Genomic DNA, 16,006 nt, shown 5'->3' with positions numbered 1-16,006 from the left:
GAGGCCCTGGATATAAAGCGGCCAGTTCCTCAGCATGACCCAGCTAGATGTCTGCGTCTTCTGGCAGGTGGCGTGGGTCCTCACCTGTGGCCGAGATGCATCCCATCTGCTTTGAGTGATGCGAAGTCTCTCTTCCTAGTCTTTAAAAACTCCTGCTTATGTAACTGCGGCCACTGTGTTGATTATGCTCAACGTCTCTTAACGCTCACTGTTTCTGCCCAGGGGCAGCTCTCTGGAAGCTCGTAAGAGTCACTTCTTGCCTGGGACTCCTAAGAGTGCAGACGAATCCATATCTCCTTGCCCTGTCCTGGATTTGTCCTCTAGATCTTTGCAAGGAGATGGGGGGGATCAAGATGGATTTGGGGTAAAATTAAACTGACGTCTGCAAAAAAAACCCAAACTAAACCCAAAAAAAGCAAACAGGTGAAAAAAATGGTGATTGTGGCTTCCTCGCTCACTGGGTTAGAGAAGTGATCGAGTGTGAACCCAGCCTTGCATGAGAGGAGTGACTTAGCATTGGTGACTGCCCTTACGAAGACCTGTGCGCTCCCAGGCGAAGAAACCATGGTATTTCCATCCCAACCTTTTGGCGAGTTAGCGCCAGCCGGGACCACCAGGTGGTCTCGGAGGCGGCTTGAGATGCGATTGCTCCTGACGAACACCCCCCCCCCCGCCCCCCGCCCCGGGCCTTTTTAACGTGTCGCTGTGTTTATTTCAGATGGAGCAGGAAATGACCCGGTTACATCGGAGAGTGTCAGAGGTGGAGGCTGTGCTTAGTCAGAAGGAGGTGGAGCTGAAGGCCTCTGAGACTCAGAGATCCCTCCTGGAGCAGGACCTTGCTACCTACATCACAGAGTGCAGTGTGAGCCTTCCCCCCAAAGCCCCCTTCCCTCGGAGCGGGCGCTTCCCGTCGTGTGTGTCTCATCCTGTTTCGTGACAGCATCATGAGGCACATCACAGCCAGGGGCAGAGAGGAGAGAGAGGGAGGACGCACGAGCAAGACCTGTGATGTGCAGAGTAGCGGGAGCCGGGCGTGAGGGCCCAGAGGCCTGAGATCAGGCTCAGAAAGTCCAGGTAGGAGCCTGGAGACGGGCATAGACGGCGTTGCAGAGGGTCTCAGCATCTCCCATCCCAACCTCTCTGCTCCACCTCGTGTCCAGCACAGTCAGCCTCAGGAACCAAGCTCCCAAATAAGTGCAAGAAAATGTATTTTGAATCTGTCCCAAATCAATATTCCATTGCCTAGAACCAGCGCAGCAACAAGCAAAACTCAGCCTTTAAAACCCAGACCCTCTGTCATCTTTTACCATGCGACTTTTGTTTTTCTTTCCTTCACAAGAGTGGACTGTCTTCTCCATTGTCTCGTTAAAAATTTTCATTCAGGTGTTTTTTAATGTACAGTCTTAACAAGTTGAATCACACATTTTTCAAGTGTTTTTTTTTTTTCCACAAGGGAGAGGAAATCTATAGAGCGTGGCTGATTAAGAATAACTGCTATGTTTCCATTCCAGATTTGGCCTCCTTTCAGTGGTGGGTAAAGTTATTCAGCTTTGTATTTCAGATCTATATTTCAGTGTCACTGAAGCATTGAGGGAACCTTTTGGATGAAAGGTGTCCAGGAAACGTAAGCCAGGAGGTGGAAATAGTTTGCTTGGAGTCTTAAATGGCACCTGGGCAGAGAATGAAGTCATTGCTACTTTGAAAGAGGGATATATACTTGACAGTCCTCGAATAACTGCTATTCCAGAAACGACTTTGTAGCCACCCCAATGATGGTTTCACGGCTAAGGGATCTTATTAGTTTTTAGTTCTGAACATACAAGTAAGTATCTGCTAAGGCAGGTAGGAAACAGGTGGATGCAGTTGCAGGCTGGATCCATAAGGTCATAAGGTTTGAGATGATGTTTCTTGAACCAAGGGGTTTTACAGGATGAAACCTGGAATCAGCGACTCACCGGAAGTTGTCGACTTTGGCCTGTCACCTGAAACCATCTTGGTGTCTGCGAAGCAGCCTGCAGCTCCCTTAATGAATCTTTTCAAACAGAGCAGGATCCACAGGACAACCCTATTAAAATTTTGCTTTCCGCAGAGCTTAAAGCGAAGTTTGGAGCAAGCACGGATGGAGGTGTCCCAGGAGGACGACAAAGCACTGCAGCTTCTCCACGATATCAGAGAGCAGAGCCGGAAGCTCCAAGAAATCAAAGAGCAGGTATGGCTCCCTGCCTGGGAGCAGGGCACCAACTGGACCTCTCATTTCAGGAGAGGTGTGTTTGAGGGACAGAGAGAGGGAAGGGGGAGCGGTGAGGGGAGAAAGTTATGTAGGTCATTTGGAACTTTTAGATTCCCCATGATTTATATAAATGGCAGAGTCCTTATTCTGTCTAGCTCCTTGTGAAGTCTGGATCCCATGATGGCTACTTTTTTCAATCAAAGGTGTAGGTTTAGAGCAGGGGTAGGCAAACTGCAGCCTGTGGGTGAGAATCTGGCCAACCACCTGTTTTTCATGACCACAAGCTAAGAATGGTTTTTGCATTTTTAAACGGGGGAAAAAACTCAAAAGAAGAATATTTCATATGGAATTCAAATTTCAGTGTTTATAAAGTTTTATTGGAACACAGCACAGCCATTCATTTAGGTACTGCCCATAGCTGTTGATCATGCTACAATGGCAGAGGTGAGTGCTTCTGACAGAGACCACATGGACTGCAAAACTGAAATTGCTTCCTATCTAGCTTTTTACCAAAAGAGTTTGCCAACCTTTGCTTTAGACCATTAAAAAAAAAATTAATGTTTTCATAGCTTTTCAGATGCACTTTAAGTTTTTGAGAAAAGCCAGGGTACTTCATAGTCTTACTTATCTAAAGACTTATCCTGGAAGAAGAGTTTGAGCAGTTAAGGCCGAGTCAGAATTGACACGGCAAATCTGACTGCAGAAAGCCCTCCCCTGTGTGTTCAGAAAAGAGAATCCAGACCTTTAAAAAGCCTCCTCTCTTTTTTTACCCCCTCTATTTCTAAAAGGAGTTTCTTTCTAGATGGTTCATTTTTATTTCACTTCACTGTTTCCTTTTTAGCATGGATTTTTTTTTTTTTTTGTCCTTTGAAGAAACTGTGAATAGAAACTTTAATGAAGAGAATGCACTGCGCAGTCGGAGAGCTGAATTATCAGCTGCCAGGCAGCTCTCATTCACTTCAGAAAATCTAGTGGAAACAGTGATGGAAATGAACATTTTTGTCTCTGGGTAACGCACACTTAGCCATCTGGGTGGTGCTGATGCAAGAAACGCCGGCAAATAATTTGATTCATTAGCTGTTCTTTACAGAAAGAATTCCCGTTTTGGATGTTTTGTTGGCATCATCTCATTATCACCTTAATACTTTTTAAATCATTGGTTAATATCCTCTTGCTTGATAAAAGTGTTCTGAATAAACGTGCATAGGAAATGGTGCAAATTGGTTGTCAGGTTTCTGAACAACAACACTAACTTAGAGATTTTGAAGGTCACACCTACAGTTTGAAAAAATCTGCTTTGACAGTTGACTCGTTGCCCCTTTTATCAACACAGTTTTTCATCCTAAAAGTTTCAAGAGGTAGGATTCTTTTTCTCCCATTAGTTCAGTGTGGTTAGAAATTTGCTTTTGGTGACATCCTGGGGAAATGAAAGCTATGCTTGGCCACCAGAGGGAGCAGCTGGTGTCTGTGAAATTCCATAGAAACAGAATTATCAGGACACTTTGAAAAGGTGTATGCTGGTGGTTGAGTTCAAAGAAATGTCCTTTGTGATTCATACCACAGTTGGCATCCATGTGGAATTTTAGATTTAATGACTGCTAAGCGTTCCATTTTGAGGGGGAGAAAACTTCTTCGTTTCAGATTTTATTTCTCATCGGAAGAAGGATTTATTAAAATGACTCTCGGTAAGTTTGGTGAGAGCAGGATGTTTGCAATCCAGGAAAAAGCATGTAATACTTTCCGCAAACTCCTAGTATTTGGTTTGCAGCCTGTCAATTCCTCCCAGGTTTGCCATTTATTCCGCACTCTTCCTCTCAAAGCCAATTTCTGTACCGCTGTTTATTTAAATATGTTGCTTCTGCTTAGCTACCCCCAATGGAGCACTTGAATTTGGTTTAAAATAAAAACACCTAGGGAATTCCCTGGTGGTTCAGTGGTTAGGACTCTGCGTTCCCACTGCAGGGGGCATGGGTTCTATTCCTGGTCGGGAAACTAAGATCCCACGTGGAGTGGCCAAAAATTAAATAAACAAATAAAAACACCTAAGCGTCTCACATGATGGTTAGATTCATGCTCCATCAGTAGCAATTGCTGATTTCGTCCCACCCCTCCCCTGCCCCCCCTCCACCCCCCATCCCTGGAAGGGAGACAGAAGTTCAGGTAACACAGAAGGCATTTGGGTTTCAGGATTTCTGATTGAATAGGACCATGTCTTCCTTCCCACAAAATTCTGAAGCTCCATTCCAAAGAATGACTCAAGGCAGGACCCAAAAGTTGTCCACGGTTCCCCGTTCTGATCCTGTTCAACTCTGACCCACAGTTCAACCCATGCTGATACATACAGCTGCCTCTCAGCTGTCCTTGGGAACTGACCTGATTATCTTCTCTCAGAGTTTTCCTGAAGCAGGGATTTGGTCAGCTGTTGGATGTATAGGATTTCCTTGAAATATCCAGCAGAGTAACAGTGGCTCAATAAATGAGGTGGAATTTTGTTTGATGCTTGTAGCAGGCCGGGTGCCCCCAGAGCTCAGATTGCTGACAGAGATGTTGCCTGATTCTTGCCTTCCTCCCCCTGGGCGCTGACGGCTTAGGAAAGAGAGATGTTGGGGGAACAGCGCTCTGTCCTCACTCTTGACAAAACACAGAAATTACGTTCCCTTCTTGCCGACATAAGTTTAAGTCAGACAAGGGAGCTCAAGGATAAAAGATGGCCAAGAGTGCCTCCTACCTCTTTGCTTCCTCCACAGCTTGGTATTTGTGTCTGTGGGGACTTTGGATTTTTTAAAACTCTAAAATCAGAAGAAAAAAAATGAGTTTTAGGTAGAAGAAACGGTTTTCATAGGGAATGTTTTTGTCTTTATATGAATGCTACTCTTGTAAAATAGAATTATATATATATAACATATTATATATATATAATATATATTTTATATATATATTTATTTATTTATTTATTTATTTTAAATGGAGGAAGGGATCCAGGAAGGCACAATACCCAGAGCTATGAAAGTCATAATAAGTCATGACACAGCCCTGGCCGAGGGGTCTAGAAAAACCCCAAGTAGAGGGTGTACTGTTTCACATCACCGGCTCACGCTCCATTCTGTGAGTTGAGATAATTGTTCAGTAGGTTATAAAGACCTTTGCTTATATAACCCAGCACCACTCACTTAGTGGGCATCGTCCAGAAAACCTGGCGCCCCATGACTTGTAGGATTGACCTGCAATAACAATACAGTCGGCCCTCCGTATCCACGGGTTCCATGTCTGCGATTTCAACCACCTGTGGACCGGATTTGGTTCTGGAGCCGTTCCCCTGTGGATACCGAGGGACGACTGTACGCTTTTGGGTGGGAAGGAGTGAAATGAGACCAGGCTCCATCCTGTGCTCAGTTTTTCTGCTTTCCGCTGTGCCAGTAATACAGAGAGATGTGCTTACGTGAAAACTATCCATTTTCATAAGGACGTCACCTCCCCTTTAGTGTGCACTGGGGGGACTGCCTGTTACAAAGGATGAAAGGTTTACTTTATATTCTGTTACTAAAAAAAGAAAGAAGAAAAAAGACATTTTATTGGCTAAAAGCATAACCTTGCTCAGTTGATCCCTCTTCAGTTATTTCTTGGGGGAATGGATCTTAGAGATGATCACCGTACATTGCGAAGGTCAAAGACAGTCTTAATTCTTTATTCTTTTCATTTTAAATCCGCCACCTTGGATTGGATAAACTGCTCATTCATAATCCTTATATATATAAGCTTTGCTTTTGCTAACAGAGAATATTTTCATACTCTGCCCCAAAGTTTTCGAAACCATTGCCCATTTCTTCTGGTAAATCAGTTTTGGAAAACTTTGATGCAGATGTCCTGTTTTGTTTTGTTTAATTTTTATTAATTTTTTACCAAGCCTTCTTTTTTTTTTTTTTTTTTGCGGTACATGGGCCTCCCCCTGCTGTGGCCTCCCTCGCCGTGGAGCACAGGCCCCGGACGCACAGGCCCAGCGGCCACGGCTCACGGGCCCAGCCGCTCTGTGGCACGTGGGATCCTCCCAGACCGGGGCACGAACCCGCGTCCCCTGCATCGGCAGGCGGACTCCCAACCACTGCGCCACCAGGGAAGCCCCAGATGTCCTGTTTTGATTTTAGAAATTCAATTTGGAAAAGGTTGGGCCGTTGGGATTACTTTAAAGGCTTTTGCTCGAGGGAACAAGATAATTCTTTCTTCAGAGTCTTTCTCACAAGTTACTTTGATCAGAGCCAGTGTTTCCTGACGCTTCCAAATTTCAGGGTGACTTGCCTCTCAAGAGCAACGTTTAGTTCATCGTGCAGTTTGGGGCCCAGAAAAATTAATGGTGAGAAACTGACATGATGAGTTTCACCTTCCAAGATTCTCTCCACTGAGATTTCCAATTACCCCCTTGTGCCATCTGAAAGGTTAATTTTAAAACTAGTACCATATCTAATTGTGTTAGGAGCACATAACTTCTAAAGGACAAATCTGTATAAATGATTACCCTTGGAGGAAAGCTACGCATAAGCAGATTATCCTGGTTGTTTAAAGTACATCCCTTTCAGCTCTCCTGTGTTACAAAGGTCTTAAGGTTCTGCACTTCTTGTACGATATTATTTGCTCAAAGGATCTTATTGTGTATAGGCACATTTGTTCCAAATGGTGTTACTAGTGATTCATGATCTAGATGAAAACAGTTTAAAGATTTAATATTCTTTTCTCCCTCCTCGTCCATCCACACACCTCGCCCTTATCCCCATCTTTCTACTCACCTTTTCTCTAGGTCATTCTCTCCGATCTCTCTTCACTGTGTCTTCCCTCTGTGGTCTGTGTTCTTCCATCTTCACCTCCCATCTTTCCTTTCAGGAGTTCCAAAATTCACCTTCCTTCCATTGCCTACTCTTTAGGAGTACCAGGCTCAAGTGGAAGAAATGAGGTTAATGATGAATCAGTTGGAAGAGGACCTGGTTTCGGCCAGAAGACGGAGTGATCTCTATGAATCGGAGCTCAGAGAGTCTCGGCTGGCTGCCGAAGAGTTCAAGCGGAAAGCAACAGAATGTCAGCATAAATTGATGAAGGTAGCCAGCTCCCTGCCGGGGAGGGTGTTTTGGGGATAGAATCATGGATGATCTTAGCAATAATAAAGGGAATCCTAGCTTCACAAGTGTACATTTGGGAAATAATGGGGTGTCCTGCAAAGCCTCCTGGTCTTGGTTAGAGAAGATGCTTAATTTTTTTTTATCATCATCCTCATTATTTTGGCCACAGAGACCAAGAAAGCCTGTGGTGTTGTCTTATAAGACTTTTAGGTTCTTGAGATTTTCCAATATGTTGTATCTTTTAAATTACAGGCTAAAGATCAAGGGAAGCCTGAAGTGGGAGAATATGCCAAACTGGAGAAGGTATTTTCCATTATTGGTATCGTGATTTTGGGTAGACAGCCTCTTAAATGTTGTTCTCCGTGGCCTGTCACTGGTTAAGAATACACTTGCGATGAATAGAGAACTGTCTTCTGGGTTTATTTTGATGGTCAGTCTCTGGTTGACCATGTTTAGCTTCAGCTATGTTTCTAAAAGGGATAGAAGACATCTCATTTTTTTTGGTCAGGCCCGCTCACAGTAACACACAAATCCAGACACTCAGTAAGACACATGGGAAAATTCTTACTGTTTTAGGGTACCGGCGACTTCGTTTCTCTTTTTTCGCCATCTGTATGTGTGTTGCTGGTTCTAGAGAAATAGTCCACATGGAGGTTTGCACTGAGACATTCAAAGGTTTCTCTGATAGGCTACTGTTCTTCCTCTCCATCAGTAGGTATTGGAAAACAAAACAAAGAGACCCCAACAGAAACCTCAAGAAAATAGGACTGCAGTAAATGTAGCAAGACCTTAATGCCAATTTGCCTTTTTTGCTTTATTTCCTGGGATTTTAATCACAGATCAATGCTGAGCAGCAGCTCAAAATTCAGGAGCTCCAAGAGAAGCTGGAAAAGGTAAGCCTGAGGTGATGTTTTGGGGAACTTACCCCCATTTCCACATACTTCTTGCTTTGTCCTGGAGCACAGGAGATCAAAGAAGGAGAATTAGTCACCCAGCACCAAGGAAAATGAAGGGAGAGTGAGTTATTACCTGAAAATACAAGAGTTCTGAATATACTTTCTCCTTTTGAGACATGTCAAGCAGTGTTTGTTTAAAAAACAAACAAAAAACCCACAAAGCTCTGTGAGACTCTCAAGTCAAAGCTCTAATTGTACTACAGGAGAACCCAAGAGGCTGTCTCGTCTCCCTTCAGGGGACTGGGTCCCCATCTTGCATGGGAGAAGCCTATGTTGTTCACGACCCGGACAGCTTTCAATCAGAGACTGTCGGCAGTCTTCCTGTGCATTGGGAACCTGGAGGGACCAGTAGTCCTCAGGTGATTGGGGATGGATGTGGGTTTGGTTTACGGCATTGGGCACAGTGTGTGCAAAGGGCCCTTCCTTTAGGTGAACACGGGAAATGCTAAAGAAAGGGCCAGGATGAATGTGGCCTTTCATGTCAAGAACGTTTGTGAATGTGTTTAAAAGAGTTCCTTCTTTTTTTTTTTTTTAAGATGTTGGGGGTAGGAGTTTAGTAATTTATTTATTTATTTTTGCTGTGTTGGGTCTTCGTTTCCTTGCGAGGGCTTTCTCTAGTTGTGGCAAGTGGGGGCCACTCTTCATCCCGGTGCGCAGGCCTCTCACTATCGCGGCCTGTCTTGTTGCAGAGCACAGGCTCCAGACGCGCAGGCTCAGTACTTGTGGCTCACGGGCCTAGTTGCTCCGTGGCATGTGGGATCCTCCCAGACCAGGGCTCGAACCCGTGTCCCCTGCATTAGCAGGCAGATTCCCAAGCACTGCGCCACCAGGGAAGCCCCAAGAGTTCCTTCTTTTTGTGTTATTAAAAACATATAACATTAAATTGTGTTATTAAAAACATACTACATTTACTGTCTTGTTTTGAGTGTCCAGTTCCTTAGTGTCAGATATATTCACATTGTGAGATAGATCATGAGAACTTTGTCATCTCACAAAACTTAAGCTCTCTACCTGCCAAATGCTAATCTCCCCACCCCCACCCTTCGTAACCACCTTTCTTCTTCCTCTCTCCCTCCCTCCCTCCCTCCCTCCTTCCCTCCTTCCCTCCTTCCTTCCTTCCTTCCTTCCTTCCTTCCTTCCTTCCCTCCCTCCCTCCCTCCCTCCCTCCTTCCCTCCTTCCTCTCTCTCTCTCTCTCCCTCTCCCCCTCCCCCCTTCCTTCCTTTTCATTCTGTTTATTTTATTGAAGTGTAGTTGACTTACAGTGTCATGTTACTTTCTGCTGTACAGCAAAGTGACTCAGTTATACATATATATACATTCTTTTCCATATTCTTTTCCATTATGTTTTATCACAGGATATTGAATATAGTTCCCTGTGCTATACAGTAGGACCTTGTTTATCCATCCTATATATCACAGTTTCCATCTGCCAATCTACTTTGCTTGTATGATTTTGACTGCTTTAGGTGCTTCCTGTGGATGGAATCATACAGTATTTGTCCTTTGTGGCTGGCTCATTTTGCTCAGCATAGTGTCTTTGAGGTTCATCCATGTTACAGCATGTGACAGGATCTCCTTTTCAGAGGCCGAATAGTATTCCATGGCCTGGATATTCCACATTTTCTGCATCCATTCATCTGTCCCCTTCCTACTTATTCTTGAGCTCACTACTGAAAGCCTTTCAGCTAGAAATTTGTGTGAGGATTCATATCTCCTAGAACTCTGCTCTCCAGTAGAAGTGGGAAGCAACCCACACATGTCAGCCTCAGATGTAATTTTAAGTTTTCTAGTAGCCACATTAAAAAAGGGAAAATCCTCTGAATGATATAGTTTCCTTAATCCATTATATACAAAATATTGCAGCATGTAGTGATATTAAAACATGTACACTGGGCTTCCCTGGTGGTGCAGTGGTTGACAGTCCGCCTGCCGATGCAGGGGACGCAGGTTTGTGCCCCGGTCCGGGAAAATCCCACATGCTGCGGAGCGGCTGGGCCCGTGAGCCATGGCCGCTGAGCCTGCGCGTCCGGAGCCTGTGCTCCGCAACGGGAGAGGCCACAACAGTGAGAGGCCCGCATACCGCAACAACAACAACAACAAAAAGTACACTGCTTCAGTTTTTAAATGAATTAAACTTAAGTAAAATTAAAAATTAATTTCCCAGTCACAGCAACCACGTTTCAAGTGCTCACCGGGCACATGTGGGGAGCAGCTCCCACATTGGACAGTGCTGGTCTCGAAGATGGAGTTCCCTTGCCGTTTTCACGTTTTAAAACTATAAAGCAAATGAGTGTGAAGTTGTTGGTTTCTTACACTCAGATCTTTACTGTGATGCTGGAAGAGCTGCAGTATAGTTAAGACCCAAATAAAAATTAACTTCAAAATGGTTCGCTGTTTTTTCTTTAAACATGAATTTGCGAGTCACCACGAACAGTGTGGTGGTTATGCCCTTTGATAGGTATTTATTTGAGAAAAAAAAGTTTATAGTTTTTATCTTGTTTTCTTGTAAAAGTAGTACAGATTCCCCTTAGGAAAATCAGCAAATGAGATGATTAAATAGGGAGACAATTAACAGTCCGGGGTAAATACATTAATACCTGGGCAGATGAACCCGAGACCTTTTTGTTTGCATTTATTATGTTACATTGAATCTAAGATGCTAATGATTGTCCGATACCCCATTATCTTCTGTACCCCAAGAAAGAAAAAAACACCATCAATTTTAATCGTAGATGCATTCCAAATTCAGTGATGTTAAAAAATATATATAAGTGCACCTTAGGACAGACGAAACACAGAATAAAATGAAACGCTTATATGTTTTGAAAAATGGATAAAAATATCCATTCAGTGTGACCCGATTTTTTTTCCTGTTTAGGAGATGGTCCCCATCTTTTTCCGTGAATAAATTGGGCCATCTCTCCCCTGTTCCTTCTCCTTTCAGGCCGTGAAAGCCAGCACGGAGGCCACCGAGCTTCTGCAGAACATCCGCCAGGCAAAGGAGCGGGCTGAGCGCGAGCTGGAGAAGCTGCACAACCGCGAGGACTCTTCCGAAGGCATCAAGAAGAAGCTGGTGGAAGCCGAGGTGAGCAGGGGACCTGCAGCTCCCGGCTCCCGAGGTGCCTGCCTCCGGCTGTGCAGGGGAAGAAACCTCGGGACCACCCTCTCTCTGCTCCTGTTCATCCAAACTGCTGTCCCGTCCGCCAGTCCCTTTGAAACCCGAGAGGTTTGGGACCATTTTCCCCAAAGGGGAGAAGGATTTGTCACAGCAGCTCTGAGTAGAAAGATGTTTTGATAAAACCTTTCCTTCCTATTTGTTTTCGTCTGACCCGTTCGCCCGTGTGGGAGGATTCACGTTTATGTAGATGACTTGTGATGCTGTCCCTGAGGGTTCCTTTTTCTTCCCTCTGTACCCTTGCTTTTCCTCACCTTCTCCCCAACGGTATTAATAATGTATTAATTTTCGAGGCTTCAGCTGTGACCTGTGTGTGTTGATAACTCCCAGATCTACATTTTTGGGCCTCTTCTCTCTGTCCAATTCTTTGTTGTTGTTGTTGTTGAAACCAATTATATAATTATACAGGAAACACACGAGTGTTTTCTCATTGTGAAAAACATAGAACAGAAGAATATAAAATAAAAAGGGACGTTTCCCCTTTGCCGCCCTCCACCTCCCCTGACGCCTGGGTGATGGGTCCATGGAACGGATGTGTCATAGTTGATTTAACCACCCCCCTGTCCTGGGCCTTCTGCTTCTCCGTCGCAGTGCTGGCGTTGAACCTACTTGCCTACGTCTCTTTGGGGCCAGCCTCACCCACGATCCAGGAAGTATTTCCCACTGCTCCCCTGACATCTTGACTGGGTGTCTGAACAGTGCCTCCAATCTAGAATGAACTCAGTATCTTCCCCGACAAGCTGGGTTGCCTTCTCAGTCTTCCTCGCACCGGTCAGGGCCCCCATTCATCCATCTGGTCACCCCAGGCTTGACACCTTGACATCATCTGCTGCTTCTCCCTGGATCCTGCCATTCCGAGAGTCCCTCAGCCCTGTAAATACACCCACACTGTCTCCACCGTCCACCCTCTGCTGGCCATTTCTGAAGGCCTCCCCACAGTGTAGGCCCTCTTCCTCTTCGCTGGGTGAATGTAGTAATTTCTCGGCTTTCTGCTTCCAGGCTCACCTTCCTCCCATCTAGCTCAAACGGGGTCAGACTCGTGGACCTCAGACTCCAGGCTCATCAGCACCCCTTGCCCCATCCCAAACCTTTCAGGGCTTCCCTACATCTTAAGTGCATGAGACTCTCAGCCCTTTGCCCCACACATGCTCCCCTTTCCCGTTTTCTCCAGCTCCTCCGCTATTACACCTTTTGCAGTAGCCCCTCTACGCTCCACCTGGGGCCTACGCTGGCTCTCGGCCACCTCCGCACTGCTGCTGCTGCACCTTTTTTTTCGGTACGCGGGCCTCTCACCGCCGTGGCCTCTCCCGTCGCAGAGCACAGGCTCCCGACGTGCAGTCTCAGCGGCCATGGCTCACAGGCCCAGCCGCCCCACGGCACGTGGGATCCTCCCGGACCAGGGCACGAACCCACGCCCCCTGCATCGGCAGGCGGACTCTCAACCACTGCGCCACCGGGGAAGCCCTGCTGTGCCTTTTTTTGAAAGGCCTTCCCCACTCCCCTCTGGCCCTCTCCCCTCCAGCCTCCCACATCCCGACCCTCTCCACAGTGGCCACATCCCCTCACCTGCTCAGTTCAAAGCCCTCCCTCCAGCCTGCACCCTCCCACAGCCCTCTGTACCTGTTTGCTTCATGGCCCTGGCCCTCTTAACCCATATCGTGTTTATTTGTGTTTATCTTACCTCTTCCAAGGGCAGGCATTCTGTCAGCTTCCTCTCGGTATTTTCCACGATGCCTAGCGTGGTACTTTGCAGATAGTAGGTGCTTGGTAAATATTTGAATGAATGAATGCACTCTTGTAACCTGCACAAGCAAGTACTCCTCGGATCACAGAACTGTGTTTTCCTCACCGTGGCTTCGGGTGCCTGAGACTTCTCTTCCCGCATCGAGCGTACGCTTCCCGAGGGCCCCCTCCCTCGGCGCAGGCGTCGTGCCCGTAGCGGTTACCCCATTAAAACTCTCTGATTGATTCACGATCTACAGGAACGCCGCCACTCTCTGGAGAACAAGGTAAAGAGGCTAGAGACCATGGAGCGTAGAGAAAACAGACTGAAGGATGACATCCAGACAAAGTCCCAACAGATCCAGCAGATGGCTGATAAAATTCTGGTGAGCAGGAACCAAAGTTGACAAGTTCAAAGATAACAGGTTAGAGGTTGTAGAGGGAAGGGGGTCAACAGAAGAACCAACCACCGTCACAGGGGAGGTTACCGCCAGGCAGGTGAATTAAGAGGAAGTGGTTTTAGCGGACGCCACGTCAGAGACTAGCACGAGTAACCACAGGCTGGACATTTCAGCAATGGTAACAGATCCATCAGTATGATTTTTTTTTGCTCTGTTTGCTACTGCCTGACTTTTAAAAATGCGAACGTGCACACGCTGTCATTTCCGATACATTTTTACAGGAGCATTTACGTACTTCTATCAGCAGAGTTTTGTATGGCCATTAAAGTTGCAAATGCCCGTTTGAAAAAGGTGTAGGGATTCAGGGCTTTAAGACCGACACCCAGATTCTTGGTTTTGCAGAGGAAAGAAATTAGTCACGCAGATTTTTTCGGAGTAGCATTTGTCATAGATCCGTGTTCACCCACTCACTTTCTCTGCTCCAGTTGGTGCTTAATATTGTTATTATTTTCACTTTCCTTAGAGGTAGCAGATTGTTTTTTAGGTTTGTAACCACGATGATTTTGTTTTCGGCTCTGACGACCAAATTAACTTAATCAAAGAAGGCTTGGGTGGTGCTTGCCGACGTGTCAAAGTTTTGCACTTGCCAGGGTGAAAGGCAGGTGAACCTTTAAAGGACTCTCCTTGGATTTCAGTCCCCAAACCAAGAATTTGATGCCACTTTGGGGAGCCTGTTTGTAGCCCTTTCCTCCCTGCCCCGAGGACTGACTCTGGAGTAGTCGGGCATTCCTCTGCACCAGAAAGAGACAAGGTGGTGAGCGGGGTGCTTTCCACCTCCCTCTCTCTGTCTCTCCCTCTGCGTCACTTCTGGGAAACGAGTCACCAGCAACTATATGAACTCAAGAATGACCGACTTATAGGCCTATATACTTAATATCAAAAAAAAAAAAAGAAAACCCAACCCTTCAAAACGTTACATTTCTGTTTGTCTATATTCATGAGTCGTGTGGGCACTCTTGAACACACAGGTGAAAAGAGAAACCGGTTAAATTGTTTTGCTCTGACACACAGTCTTTATAGATAATGTCTACACACAAAGGCAAATGTGATTGTCAGTCTATCCTTTCTGTTCTCTTGTTCCATCATCCAAGTATCTCTTGGCGATTGTCAAATGTGTGAATTTTACTGTGAGTCAAATGAATTCCCACTGAGATTCCACCACTGCTACCCCCTTGCTTGGTGCAAACGACGTGGTTAAGTCTTGTGGTTGCAAAGTGTTTCTCTGTTTAACGGTGATGTGTTCATTCATTCATTCAACAAATATTTAATGAGCTTCTACTATGTGCCAGGCACTGTTCTAGGAGCTGGGAATAGAGCAGCAAACAGTACTGTTTGCATAACAGGACTGAAGAATCTGATCCAACACATGTAGAGAAGATAACGTTTTAAAAAATGACAACAACAACAAAAAATGCCAAACTGTCAAGAAGTCAGGTTTTAGAATGTCTGCTTTTCCAAGGTTCACTTGCCAATTAAAATGTGGGAGTGTAGAGTTCTGCATTCCTGGATTATATGTTGTAAACTCCCATGCATAAGTAGACCGGAAATTTGGTCTTAAGGTTGTCAGTCTCAGGTATCTGAGTTTTTGACCTGTTTTCAGATTGATTTCCGTTCCTGTGCTATCTTAGGAGGACTGAAACTAAGACAAGATGATTATCAAGTGATTTCTAAAATAAAGAAAAAGTAGGCAGATTTCTTTTTCCAGGTGTATCTTGCCACCTGTCCGAGTACCTTTGTGGTTGTGACTTCGTTTATCGGAAGGTGCCTTTTGCTCAAGAACCTGGTGCTTAGGTTGTGAAGTATCTGGGATGTGGGCAAAGAGGGGTCCTTAGTACTGTTACATAACGATGATGCTTGGAAACACATCCCAAATATCATTTGCATTAAAATATTTGCTATTCTGATAAGAACTTTCAAAACAGCTAATTGGGGTTCTCATTCTAGCAGAGTCTTGCTTTAATAAAAGACCTCATTGTCAGGGACCCTTTAATATACATGAAGCCCTTAAAGTATGTTTTTATTACTAAAAATCCTGTTTACATTCAACTTTTCAAGATAACATCTGTTAGCTTGCAGTAGATCTTGTGCACCTGGTCTTAACATTGAATACTTTACTGGCCCCCAAAGCAAAGTCAAATGCTTGCAGACTTTAGAATTTCAAAAGCTTAATCAGTAACATTTCATGTGTGTGTGAATCTAAAATTATTCTTTTCTCCATTTTATGGGCATATCCTGTATAATTTCCTCGTTCTTCAAAATTCTCATAATTATTTCCATTTCAAAGGAAAATTTCAAGATAGTATGAAGAGATGAAAACTTGGAGTAATGACTTTTGATATTAGTAATTAACTAATGG

General features: G+C 45.0%; 1 protein-coding gene across 2 annotated transcripts in view; it reads left to right on the top strand.

Annotated features, from left to right (window-relative positions):
• The window catches only part of CIT (citron rho-interacting serine/threonine kinase), a 168,929-nt gene that overhangs the window by 88,530 nt on the left and 64,393 nt on the right, over positions 1–16,006 (top strand). The window contains exons 11-17 of one of the 2 annotated variants that reach the window (XM_060121618.1): positions 719–862; positions 2,090–2,209; positions 7,144–7,314; positions 7,588–7,638; positions 8,175–8,228; positions 11,237–11,377; positions 13,450–13,575. In XM_060121618.1, coding sequence (XP_059977601.1) covers positions 719–862; positions 2,090–2,209; positions 7,144–7,314; positions 7,588–7,638; positions 8,175–8,228; positions 11,237–11,377; positions 13,450–13,575 — 807 coding nt within the window. The remainder of the gene's footprint in view (positions 1–718; positions 863–2,089; positions 2,210–7,143; positions 7,315–7,587; positions 7,639–8,174; positions 8,229–11,236; positions 11,378–13,449; positions 13,576–16,006) is intronic. The other variant, XM_060121619.1, reaches the window with a different exon arrangement.

Source organism: Lagenorhynchus albirostris, chromosome 14, assembly GCF_949774975.1.
Source record: "Lagenorhynchus albirostris chromosome 14, mLagAlb1.1, whole genome shotgun sequence".
Classification (NCBI taxonomy): domain Eukaryota; kingdom Metazoa; phylum Chordata; class Mammalia; order Artiodactyla; family Delphinidae; genus Lagenorhynchus; species Lagenorhynchus albirostris.
The sequence above is the reverse complement of the archived record's forward strand: the minus strand, read 5'-3'. Positions and strand labels throughout refer to the sequence as shown.